Source organism: Elephas maximus, chromosome 5 (genome assembly GCF_024166365.1).
Source record: "Elephas maximus indicus isolate mEleMax1 chromosome 5, mEleMax1 primary haplotype, whole genome shotgun sequence".
Lineage (NCBI taxonomy): Eukaryota > Metazoa > Chordata > Mammalia > Proboscidea > Elephantidae > Elephas > Elephas maximus.
In genome coordinates, this window is record NC_064823.1 from 162,101,922 (window position 1) to 162,114,132 (window position 12,211).

Here is a 12,211-nt window from a genome sequence, read left to right on the forward strand (position 1 = left end):
TGCCCTTTTGGTCCTTTTTATCCCCCCAACTGACTAGAAAATCCCTTCCATTCCTGAGGCAGCCACTTCCACTGCCTGGTCTCTGCACTTCTCTCTGTGCTTTTGGGAACTGGGCCTAATTCCATATAGTCTTGGGGTCTGGGCCCTAATTTCATAAGCTCTTAGGGACTGGGCCCTAACTCCATGTGCTCTTGGGGACTGGGCCTAACTCCATGTATTCTTGGGGACTGGGCCCTAACTCCATGTGCTCTTGGGGACTGGGCCCTAACTCCATGTGTTCTTGGGGACTGGGCCCTAACTCCGTGTAGTCTTGGGGACTGGGCCCTAACTCCATGTATTCTTGGGGACTGGGCCCTAACTCCATGTGCTCTTGGGGACTGGGCCCTAACTCCATGTATTCTTGGGGACTGGGCCCTAACTCCATGTGCTCTTGGGGACTGGGCCTAACTCCATGTATTCTTGGGGACTGGGCCCTAACTCCATGTGCTCTTGGGGACTGGGCCCTAACTCCATGTGCTCTTGGGGACTGGGCCCTAACTCCATGTGTTCTTGGGGACTGGGCCCTAACTCCGTGTAGTCTTGGGGACTGGGCCCTAACTCCATTTGCTCTTGGGGACTGGGCCTACCTCCATGTATTCTTGGGGACTGGGCCCTAACTCCATGTATTCTTGGGGACTGGGCACTAACTCCATGTGCTCTTGGGGACTGGGCCCTAACTCCATGTGCTCTTGGGGACTGGGCCTAACTCCATGTGCTCTTGGGGACTGGGCACTAACTCCATGTGCTCTTGGGGACTGGGCCTAACTCCATGTGCTCTTGGGGACTGGGCCCTAACTCCATGTGCTCTTGGGGACTGGGCCCTAACTCCATGTGCTCTTGGGGACTGGGCCTAACTCCATGTATTCTTGGGGACTGGACCCTAACTCCATGTGGTCTTGGGGACTGGGTCTAACTCCACATGCTCTTGGGGACTGGGCCCTAACTCCAAGGTGAAATGTGAATACTCTTAAGGAACACTGCCCTAGAGTAGTGACTGCTGGTTTTCCTCCCAACCTTAGTGGCTGACTTGGGAATTCCCAAATCCCAACCTTAGGGTCCGACACCTAGTGGGCGTTTGGTAGGTATTTGCTGACTCACAGGACCTTTCCTCGACCACTGCAGTGTGTGTCCAGCACGGCCTTTCACTCCCAGCTTAGACAGTTAGGTTTGATTAGACAATTAGAGAGGTTTTACCTGATGTCTAATCACGGCCTCGTTTGAACATAAATGTTTGCCTGAACCATGAGCAGAAAATGTTCATATGTCTTGTTCACTGTTCTTTGTACTGAACAATCCTTTTCTCTGTGGGGTGCAGGCCTTACAGATTAGTAGAAATATTTATTTCTAATGATTGCTTTTAATGCAGGTCTGTGGTGGTATACTTGATTATTAGTTGACCAGATAATCTGCTGTTTCAAATATTTTTAATATGTCTTTTTAAATGCAATTTATTTTAGCTCATTTGACGTTCTAGGTCATATCTTCAGAACTATACAATTGAGTCTGAGTATAACTTTCATGTTGTTTAAAGTAAATGTATTGAAATACCGTGTTTGAACACCTGCTTTGGAGATCTGTTCACCACATTTTCTCCAGACTTAAAACTGAATCCAGCCCTTTGAAGATACCTGAATCCCTTCTAGACTGTAGCTGCTTGTTGTCTTGATTTCATCTGTCCTTTTCTGTGATTTACAGCTGGAGGGGGTTCTTCATGCAGCCCTGTCCTCTCAAGAAAACAAAAAGGTGATTATTTCAAATCAAAGTCTCATGTTGAACCTTGCTGCTTTCTGTGTATTTTCACAGTGCATTGGACTCTGTGTCTCTCTCTTCTAATCAGATTGGTTGCACGTGTAAACGTTGCTGGAATCTGCTAACTAGGCCTGAATAGTTCTGTAGGGTGCCTTTGAAAAACTTCTGTATCAGAGCTGCTTCAGCCCAAGTTTCCAGAGCTTTAGGTCAGAGATCAGCAAGCTTTTTCTAGAAGGAGCCAGATAGTAAGTACTTTAGCCTCGTGGGCCATACTGTGTGTATGCCTGTGCCTGTGGGCCAGGAGAACTTATCAGCAAGAACAGGCAGGCTGTCGTTTGCCCCCCGCCTGCTTTGGGGATGCGTTAAGGTTTTGTAAAGGTAACTTCTCTATACAGTTTGTCTGATAGTAGTCAGGAATATCATAAATAGCTTCTTTTGTTTGATTAATGACTTCGCTGATTTGGGCCTGGTTATCATTTTCCAGCCATGTTTAACTTTGTATATACTAATATGTTCTGATACAATTGATTTATTAAATCACAGTGTTTCTGGTCTAACCCAATAGCGTGGGTCCACGCTACCCGACTCTGCACTACCAGCTATTTCTTTTCTAGTCTGAATTTCCATGGGAAAAACATTGAATTCCCAGAGACTAATCCTGTTTTGTGTCATGACTTGAGTGTTTAATGGTGTCTTCCACCTGATATTATTTGCAATATTGAATCGAATCTTAATAGGACACTCCTAACATTCTAGCCCTCACTGAATTAAGTAAATGTGACCTAGAAGAATGTTCGATCAATAATAATTGGACCATCATCGTGTGGAATACTTCATCAGGTTTGAGATTCTGGTGGAACAGTGAGGCTGTTGAAAAGCTGAAAGGATTCCAGGAAAAGTGAGCCTCTCTATTCTTAAATTGTTGTTGTCAGGTGCCTTCAGGTTGGCTCTGACTCAGGTGACGCCGTGCACAACAGAACGAAACACTGCCCGGCCCTGCGCCATCCTCGCGGTTGTTGTCATGCCTGAGCCCGTTGTTGCAGCCACTGTGTCAGTCCATCTTGCTGAGGGTCTTCATCTTTTCTGCTGACCCTCTGCTTTACCGGGCATGCTGTCCTTCTCCAGGGACTGGGCCCTCCTGACAACATGTCCATAGTATGCTCCTAAAGAGCATTCTGGCTGCGCTTCTTTCGAGACAGATCTGTTTGTTCTTTGGGCAGTCCGTGGTCCAGTCAGTGTCCATGGTATATTCAGTCCTTAGATTAGGAAGCAGTTTGGGGGCATGTGGCTTAGTTATTCTGACAGTTGCCTTGTTTCCTAGTCACGTTTCCAGTGACAGACGTGAAAGCTGCTGATTCCCAGTGGTGAGATCGGCTGCTTTGTCCTCGTCTGTGGGTACACAGGACACAGCCTCGGTGTCTCTCTCTCTCTCTAATCACTATGGTTTTAAAACTAGCTTGTTGTAGCAGAAAAATCTTTTTTCCCAGTGAAGTCTGCCAATGTGTAAAGTAGGTAAAAGCAGAGTTCTCGCTGGGGTTAGGGTTTAGGGAGTGGGCCAGACAGACGGCAGCCCTGGCCTCATACCTGCTAGGGTCCTACGTAACTAGGGAGGGCTCCCTGGGACCCCTGGTTTGGGGGTAGAGACTCATTTAGATTCACCTTTTTGAAACTTTATTTGATTTGTCACGGTAAATGACTTGTTCCACAATAAAGAGTCCTGTCGTTGCCGTTAGGTGTTGTCAAGTCGAATACGACTCACAGCACCCGTGTGACAGAGCAGAACTGCCCCGCAGGGTTTTCTAGGCTGTAATCTTTACAGGACTGGATCCTCAGGTCTTTTCTCCTGTGGAGTTGCTGGTGGGTTTGAACTGCTGACCCTTTGGTTAGCCGCTGAGCACTTAACCATTGTGCCACCAGGGCTCCTTAATTAAGAGCCCTATTATTTTTTTTATTATTTAGTATATATGAGAGTTACTGTATTAGCTGCGTTGGGACTTGGTTTTTTATTTTTTGCGTGTTTACTGTTACTGTTTCTTTAGTGTCGTGTCCGTGTAGGTTTGTGGCAGTTGTCACTCCCATGACCTGTTGAAGAGTAGGGCAATAAGGGCTTAGAAATTTGCCAGTAATTATTTTGATAGTGTCATTTAATGAAATTCACATGTAGTGTATTAATGAAAATTTAGCGAGTCAGGTTAAGTCATGTTAAAACTTTTAGTTTCTTTTTTTTTTCTTATTACTGTGATTTGGAAACCTTGAACTATAAAATGTATTTTTAGAACGTTGCCAAAGATGACAGTGCTTGATCTTAGTGCTCGAGTTCTGATGGTCGGCCATGGAGCCTAGCAAACTAAAGGGTAATAAAATAGGAGTGAACTTTAGCTATAAAAGTTACATGTAGAAGTTTTGGTGTGTGTCATTGTGAGTACGACATGAAAATTCCAAGGGCCAACAGAATTGGCATTGTCTAGCCATAACTTATGGTTTTTAAGATTAAATATTGGTTATTTAGCATTAACAATAATCTAAATCAATAAGTATTTATTAATTATTACAATATAGTAAAACCTGTGTAAGTGGAAACCTGTCAGAGAAGGAAAACCAAATATTTTCCACTAATAGAGAGGGATAGAGAAGTGGTAAGACTGCACCCTGTCAAAGGCAGAAAACCTGTGAGACCCAGAAACAAGGCAGTCCCCCGAGCTCCAGCTCTCACAGGTTCCACTGTACTTTGCTATACAGCTTCAGAATCATCGCTTTTAGCTTTTTTCCCGTATGAGCATATTGATTTTGAGAACATGATAAAAGTCCTCAGTGTACTTGGCATTCGGTACCGTAGAGGTATGAACTGGTCTGCATACGGTGCCCAGCTGTGTGGAAGCGTGAATCAGATATGCTGGTGGCTTGCCACTTAGAATGTGGATTTAATTTTTAAAGTCCTCATTTCTAGCCAACTAAAAAGGACTGTCGCTGCATCGTTTAATAGGTAAAGTGCTCTTAGGAGAAGAAGAACCCTTGGAAGACGACTCTGAATCCCGGTCAGACGTCAGCAGCTCCACCTTTTCAGGTAGCTCTCCTTCTCTGCCAGCCAGGCAGGCCTGCATCTGCTCCACTGTCCTCTCACCCCGACTCTCCCCAGGAACCTGTCTGTGGGGTGCTGCTCGAGGGTGCTGGACGGTGGCCAGAAAGGCAGCTTGCGGAAAGGGTGGATAGCTTAACCTCTTCTGTAGTGCACGTGTTGGTGCGTTTGTGTATGCTTTCACGTGGAAACGGTGGATACCTCAAGCTTCTTTTATAGTGTGGATTTTGGCGTGTGTGCACGCACGTGTGTGTATGTGTTTTCACGTGGAAACGGTGGATGGCTCAAGCTTCTTTTATAGTGTGGATTTTGGCGTGTGTGCATGCACGTGTGTGTGTATGTGTTTTCACGTGGGAATGGTGGATGGCTCAAGCTTCTGTAGTGTGGATTTTGGCGTGTGTGCACGCACGTGTGTGTGTATGTGTTTTCATGTGGAAACAGTGGATAGCTCAAGCTTCTTTTGTAGTGTGGGTTTTGGCGTGTGTGCGTGCACGTGTGTGTGTATGTGTTTTCACGTGGAAACGGTGGATAGCTCAAGCTTCTTTTGTAGTGTGGATTTTGGTGTGTGTGCATGTTTGCATGGGTGTGTGTTTTCACTTGGACGTTGTGCTGACGTTGGCCTGTGTGTATGGGCGCGTGTGTGTGCATGCGTGTGTGTGCAGGCGCGTTGTCCTACAGTACGTGTCTGCTGCTTTCCTGCTTGGTCTGGGCCGTTTATACGTTCGGCTTATACTCCGAGCGTAAGCCGTAGGGACGGGGCGCCGGGCCGGTAGAGTGCTCTCACGATGGGCTGCGCATTGAGGGGAGAAGGGGATTACACGTTGTCTGTGGGTAGTGTGACTTGAATCTGTGTTTGTTGACAGATAGTTACCTAATTAAATTCTTTGCTTATCTTATAAAAGATGAATACTGACTAAGATGCTGATAACTGGGACAAATGGGAGTGTTTGGGTGCTATACTTGTATCCAAAAGAATATTTTTAGATAACTGAGAGTAGTGCTGCGATATTTGGGGAGGAAAATCGGAATAATTCCAGTGGTGGCTGTTTATTCGTTTATCTTACAAAATAGACATCAACTTTTTGTGATTATAAAAATTAAATAAAATTGTTAAAAACCACAAAAAATTACAAGTCTGCTGAGCACCATGAAGCTCACCAGTCCGCAGTGCCAGTCTCCTCCAGGAGCGCCCGTGGGCTTGGTGCGTGTCTTGGCCTAGTGAGTTTTTTGGTGTGTGCACATGTATGCCTTAGTGGGAATTTAAAAACCAAACTAGGAGATGTGGTGTGCCTTTATTTTATAGGAGACTGGGACTGACTGAAAGCCTTGAACAGGGTCTTGGAAGAAGGAGACAAACCCACCAGTTGCCTTCAGTCATTTCCGACTTGGGTTGACCCCGTGTGCACAGGGTAGAGCTGCTCCATAGGGTTTTCAGGTGTGGCCTTTGGGGAGCCAATCACCAAGCCTTTCTTTTGAGGTACCTCTGGGTGGGTTTGAACCATCATTTTTTGGTTAATAGTTGAGTGCTTTACAGTTTGTGCTTCCCAGGATTCTTGGAAGAAGGAAAGACCACCCCAAAGCTAGGACATTGCCGTGGTTTTTGCCCCTTTCGGAGGACTGGCGTGTCGTGACCACCCGGCTGAGTTCCCCTTATCAGGCGGCCTCTGACTTATAAGACCCAAGCTGTTACTCCCAGCTCACGCTGGAGTACTTGCTGAAGAACTTGGAGTGGCAATGTTACTAGCCATGCTTTCTTTAGTTTTTATAATGAAACGCCATTTGAGAATACTCATAGCATTTAAAAAATACCTGTTGATAGTCCCAATTTTGTTAATATGAACTGTAGCAGAAGGCAGCTGTAGTCATTATTGTATTGCCTTTGAGGTTTACTGGTGCAAATTTCCACTCTATTTGATGACGTTTTGCAGTTAAAACGCTTGGTTTGATTCCATGTTTAATGTTATTTCGACCCTTTGTTGAATGAGCGTTGCTTTTTTCCAGCCTCCGTGAAGGGTGAGATCACCAGTGAGTTGGCTGCTTCTTCCGGGGTTTCGACTCCTGGGTCTGTGAGCTCAGCCGCCGACTCCACAGGTCACGATATCATTACTGAACAGCCCCGGTCGCAGCACACTCTGCAGTCGGACTCTGTGGACCTGGCCAGCTGCGACCTGGCAAGTGCTGCCACTGAGGGGGACGAGGAGGACATCCTGAGCCCCAGCTCCAGCCAGATCAGCGCTGTCCCGTCTGACCCCGCCATGGACTTGAACGACGGGACCCAGGCCTCCTCCCCCATCAGCGACAGCTCCCAGACCACCACAGAAGGTCCCGACTCGGCCGTGACCCCTTCAGACAGTTCTGAAATTGTAAGTGCGCAGGGCCTGTCCTATCTCCAAGCTCTTCCCTTGGGGACCCCCCTGCTTGTTCCAATCTTGATAGCAGTGCCAAGGCCGCCAGCCCAGCTCTTCACTGGGAGCTTGACCCCGTTTGAGGCCTTCACTGGAGGCAATAGCTTGGTTTTATTTGTGCTGACTATGGGATTGAAAAATCTGATTAGTTGATTGTATGAACTCTGCCAAAATTCAGTGCATGGCAAATGTTTTAAAACCTTGTTGGGCCCAGCTTAAACAATTATTTACAAAGTCTTAGTAACCCATTACCAGCAGACCTGTGGTCTTAATGAAAATGATTAATAACATTAATGTGGGTGTTGTCAGGTGCCGTGAAGTCCATTCCAACTCACGGCGACCCTGTGACTTAGTAGAAGTGCCCATAGGGTTTCCTAGGCTGTAATCTTTACAGGAGCAAATTGCCAGGTCTTTGTCCTGTGGAGCCGCTGGGTGGATTCTAGCCACCAACCTCACAGTTAGCAGCTGAGGGCTTAACTGTTGTGCCACCAGGCCTTCTAATAGCATCAATACTGTGCGTTATACCCATCAATACTCTGCGTTATATTGACACTGTATAACTTTTCAAAAACTTTTACAACACATCCCATGTTATTACAGCGTGGGTTTAAAAAGCGGTGATCTCTGAGCTAGTGGGTCAGAAACATCTCAAGGATAGTCCAGTCAGAAAGTTTGGTACAAGTATATACTGAGCTTTACACCCCAATTTTAGTATGAAAAGTTGTGTTATCAAGTTCATACTACTGAATTTATTAAAAACATGTTCTTTAGGCTTCTTTTCATCTATGAATTTGCTTAAGTCTTTTTTTTTTTAACTGTTTGTAGGGCTTTATATATATTTTTAAATAATATTTTATTGTATTTTCAGTGCATATTTAGACAGCAAATTTTCCCATTTACATTACTATACAAGTTGTCCAGAGACATTGGTTACATAATTCACAGTGTGTTAACATGTTCATCAATTCCTTTCTGGATGTTTTGCTTCCAGTAATCTGGTTTCCCTGTTCCCTTACTCTTTCGCCTTGGCTTTATAGTAATTGTCTCATATAAACGATCTAAAAAAAAAATTATTTAGTTTGGTGTTATTGAGAATACGCACAGCAAAACATGCACCGATCTAACCGTTTCTCCACGTACAATTCAGCGACATTGAGTACATTCTTTGAGTTGTGCAGCCATGCTCACCCTCCTTTTCTGAGTTGTTCCTCCCCCATTAACATAAACTCACTGCCCCCTAGGGTTCCTATTTAATGTTTTGAGTTGCTGTTGTCAATTTGATCCCATATATATAGTTCTTAAAAGAGCATAATGCTCAAGGCAGACATTTTTTAGTAGTTAAGCTCAAGTATTGTTTGGTTGAAGACTTCAGGGGATATGTTTGGTTGAAGGTTTAAAGATTATCTCAGGGCGTTGGCTTCAGGGATTTGTCTAACCTTTATGACTCCAGAATTTCTGGAGTCCATGAGAATTTGAAATTCTGTTCTGCATTTTGCCCCTTTGGATCAGAACTCTTTTATAGAATCCTTGATCAAAATGTTCAGTAATGGTAGCTGGGCACCATCCATTTCTTTTGGTCACATGGTATTACCAATCGCCAATCTGACACAAAGGGTCCTTGTCTTTCCCTGAGAAAGAATACACGTGAAAGACAAACTTTATCTTCAGCAAGATTTATTTTGCTTGAGTCAAGCAAAAGGAGTCAGTGGAGGACTAAGCCTTTCCAAGAGGCTGACTCGAAAAGGAAGCAAGGCTAGGGCTTATCCGGGTTCGGTGGAGACAGTACGGTGATGAATAATTAGTGGGCTTCTTTCAAGGGGCGGGTACTTCTCAGAATGGCGGTGCATGTCAATTAGGTTGCACTCATCTGGAATCCAAGATGGAACCCGCTAATATTCAAGATGGAGTCCTCTCCGCAGCCCTTGGCCTCACTTATTATGGGATATAGTGGAAGCGCACTGATCTTTGGCACTAGATCACCATCTCCGGAGGGCTAAGGAAGGTTAAACAGCAGTCACACTTTGTTTTTCTGTGGGAGCCTGTAAAGGGGGAAGGGACTAGAAAAACACTAAGAAGGAGATAGTAATTCACGGTTGTTTCAGCCTTATCTCATGTTGACAGGGTGTGGTTCCTGTTTACCCAACTTCTAGATGGTGATCTTTTAACAGCTCTTTTGTTCTGCCAGCACGGTTAACCCTGTCTGTCTCTATGGCAGAGGAGGCAGTTGTCCGTGGAGGTAATTCACCTCGCATTCCATATCGTCCTCCTCCTATTCCTGGCTGTCCTTCTTCCCCTGAGGTTCCAGGTGAATAGAGACCAATTTTTGTGCCTTGGATGGCTGCTTGCAAACTTTTAATGCACTACACGTTGAACTGTGGTAGAAGAGAAGCAATAAACTTGTTATTAGCCCAGGTAACTGGGATGTTCCATTGTCTTAGTCATCTAGTGATGCCACAACAGAAACACCCCAAGTGGATGGCTTTAACAAAGAGAAATTTATTTTCTCACAGTAGAAGTCCAAATTCAGGGCATCCACTTCAGAGGAAGGCCTTCTGTCTCTGTCGGCTCTGGAGGAAAATCCTTGTCCTCAACCTTCCCCTGGTCGAGGAGCTTCGCAGGTGCAGGTACCCCGGCTCTAAAGGAAACACTCTGCTCCTGGTGCTTCTTTCTTGATGGTGTGAGGCTCCCGACTCTCCTCTTGCTTCCCTTTCCTTTTATCTCTTGAGAGATGAAAGGCGGTGTAGGCCACACTCCAGGGAAAATCCCTTTACCTTGAATCAGGGATATGGCCTGAGCAAGAGCGTTACATCCCACCCCAATCCTTTTAACCACAGGTAGAGATTATGATTTACAACACATAGGAAAATCACAAAATGGAGGACAGCCACACATGGCCTAATGAAGCTGACAGATATTTTGGGGGGACACAATTTAATCCTTTACACCCGTGAAACCATGACCCTAAACCTCCAATTAAAGAAACCAAATCTCATGAGGTTTTTGGTTGTTCATAAGCAGCCTCAGCACCTACTCTTTTTTGTTTTGTCTTCCTCGTTGGTGTATCTATCACACAGCTTTTGCCAGTTCAACTTCTTACAGGTGTACAACTTACAGCGATTACAGTTGTCGGCTGTGCAGCCCTACCCGTAATTAACAGGATGTTCCCATCAGTGTTAACCCCCACTTCTCCCTCCCTCCTGCCCCTGGTAACCACTGATAAGGTTTGTTTTCTGTACATTTGCCTTTTCTGAACTATTTAAGTGAGTGAGGTCTACATTTTTTGTCTTTCTGTGATTGCTTACGTCACTCAGCATACCGTCTTTGAACTCCACCCATGTTGGAGCACGTGTCGAGACTGTTTCTCCTACTGGCTGAGTAGTATTCCCTTGTATGCGTGTCCGTTCATCTGTTGATGGGCTTCTAGGTTCTTTCCACCTTTTGGCTGTTGTGAACAGCGCTGCAGTGAACATTTGTGTGCAAGTTTCTGTTTGAGCCTCTGCTTTCAAGTCTTTTGGGTACATACCTAGGAGTGGAATTGCTGGGTCATAGGGTAGTTCTATTTTTAGTTTTTTAAAGACTCACCACACTGTTTTCCACAATGGCTGTACCATTTTGCAGTCCCACCAGCAATGGATAAGCATTTCATATCCCTGCCAACATTTGTTATTTTCTGTTTGTTTCTTAGCCATCTTTGTTTTTGTTAGGTGCCGTTGAGTTGGTTCCAGCTCATAGCGACCGTATATACAACAGAACGAAACACTGCCAGGTCCTATGCCGTCCTCACAATCATTGCTTTGTTTGAACTCATTGTTGAAGCTGCTATGTCAGTCCATCTCGTCGAGGGTCTTCCTCTTTTCCACTGACCCTCTGCCTTACCTTTTGACTATGAATGCAGCACCGTTCCTCTTCAGTTGTCATTCCTGGCACCTCCTGGTTGTCCAATTCAAAATGCCTAATACCAGTCCATTTCAGCTCACTAATGCCTAGGATATCGATGTTTATGCGTTCCATTTCATTTTTGATGACTTTCAGTTTTCTCAGATTTGTATTTCATACATTCCACATTATTTGTCTTTTTGTTGTTTAAGTTGCTGAAGTTTTACTTATATTTTTATTAGATTCTTGTCAGATAAATGGTTTCTGAAGATATTATTTGGACTCTATCTTGTCTTTTCACTTTTTGGGTAAGGTGTTTTGATGAATGAAAGTTTTTAATTTTTAGGAGGTTTAAGCTCTTAATTAAAAAAGTAAAAAGAAAATTTTTTTTTTTTTTTTGAGGTTGCCTTTTAATTTGTGCAGAGTTTTTGTAAGGTAGAAAGGAGTTGCTGGAATGAATGCAGAAACGTGGAACTACAAATAGGAGAGGGAGTGTGTCCCTACTGCTCACCCTTCAGGTGGCTGTGTAGATGTGGTTTCTAAAGGTAGTGTGAGTTTTTGTTTGCTCAGCTGGAGAAGCGGGTTCACCGTCAGGGTTTTTAGCTAGAGGACCTGGAGGAGGAGAGGTCAAATCATGGGCAAGGTGGGAAACCTTTTAAGTCAGGAAAGGGTAAATGGATTCTCATTAGCATGCAGGGAGAAGGGAAGTTGGGGCAGTGCTGGACTCCTTAACAGCCACTCCTGGGGAGAAAGGTGGCAGTCTGCTTCTGTGAGGATTTACAGCCTTGGAAACCCGATGGCACAGTTCTCCTCTGTCCTAGAGGGTCGCTGTGAGCCCCTCAGCTCGACAGGGACAAGTTTGCTTCGTTTATGCTTTTGTTTCACTTTTGTAAAATAACCTCATTTTTTTCTTAGCTACAGTGGTGGACCCCAGGCTCTTCATCTCACTATTAGACTTGCTGTTTATCATATTTTGTTGAAGTGCAGGTTTCTGAAAGTAAAATGATACTATTGCTGCCGCCCCCCTCGCAGGGACTCCGGCACGCAGTGAGGGTGTGGCTGTGGT

At 44.9% G+C, this 12,211-nt stretch overlaps 1 protein-coding gene across 4 annotated transcripts in view; it reads left to right on the forward strand.

The window, feature by feature from the left end:
• Positions 1-12,211, forward strand: part of HTT (huntingtin) — a 191,327-nt gene that overhangs the window by 70,676 nt on the left and 108,440 nt on the right. For 2 of the 4 annotated variants that reach the window (XM_049886648.1, XM_049886645.1), the window contains exons 10-12: positions 1,735-1,782; positions 4,772-4,852; positions 6,866-7,227. In XM_049886648.1, the coding sequence (XP_049742605.1) occupies positions 1,735-1,782; positions 4,772-4,852; positions 6,866-7,227 (491 nt within the window). The remainder of the gene's footprint in view (positions 1-1,734; positions 1,783-4,771; positions 4,853-6,865; positions 7,228-12,211) is intronic. The other 2 variants (XM_049886646.1, XM_049886647.1) reach the window with 2 other exon arrangements.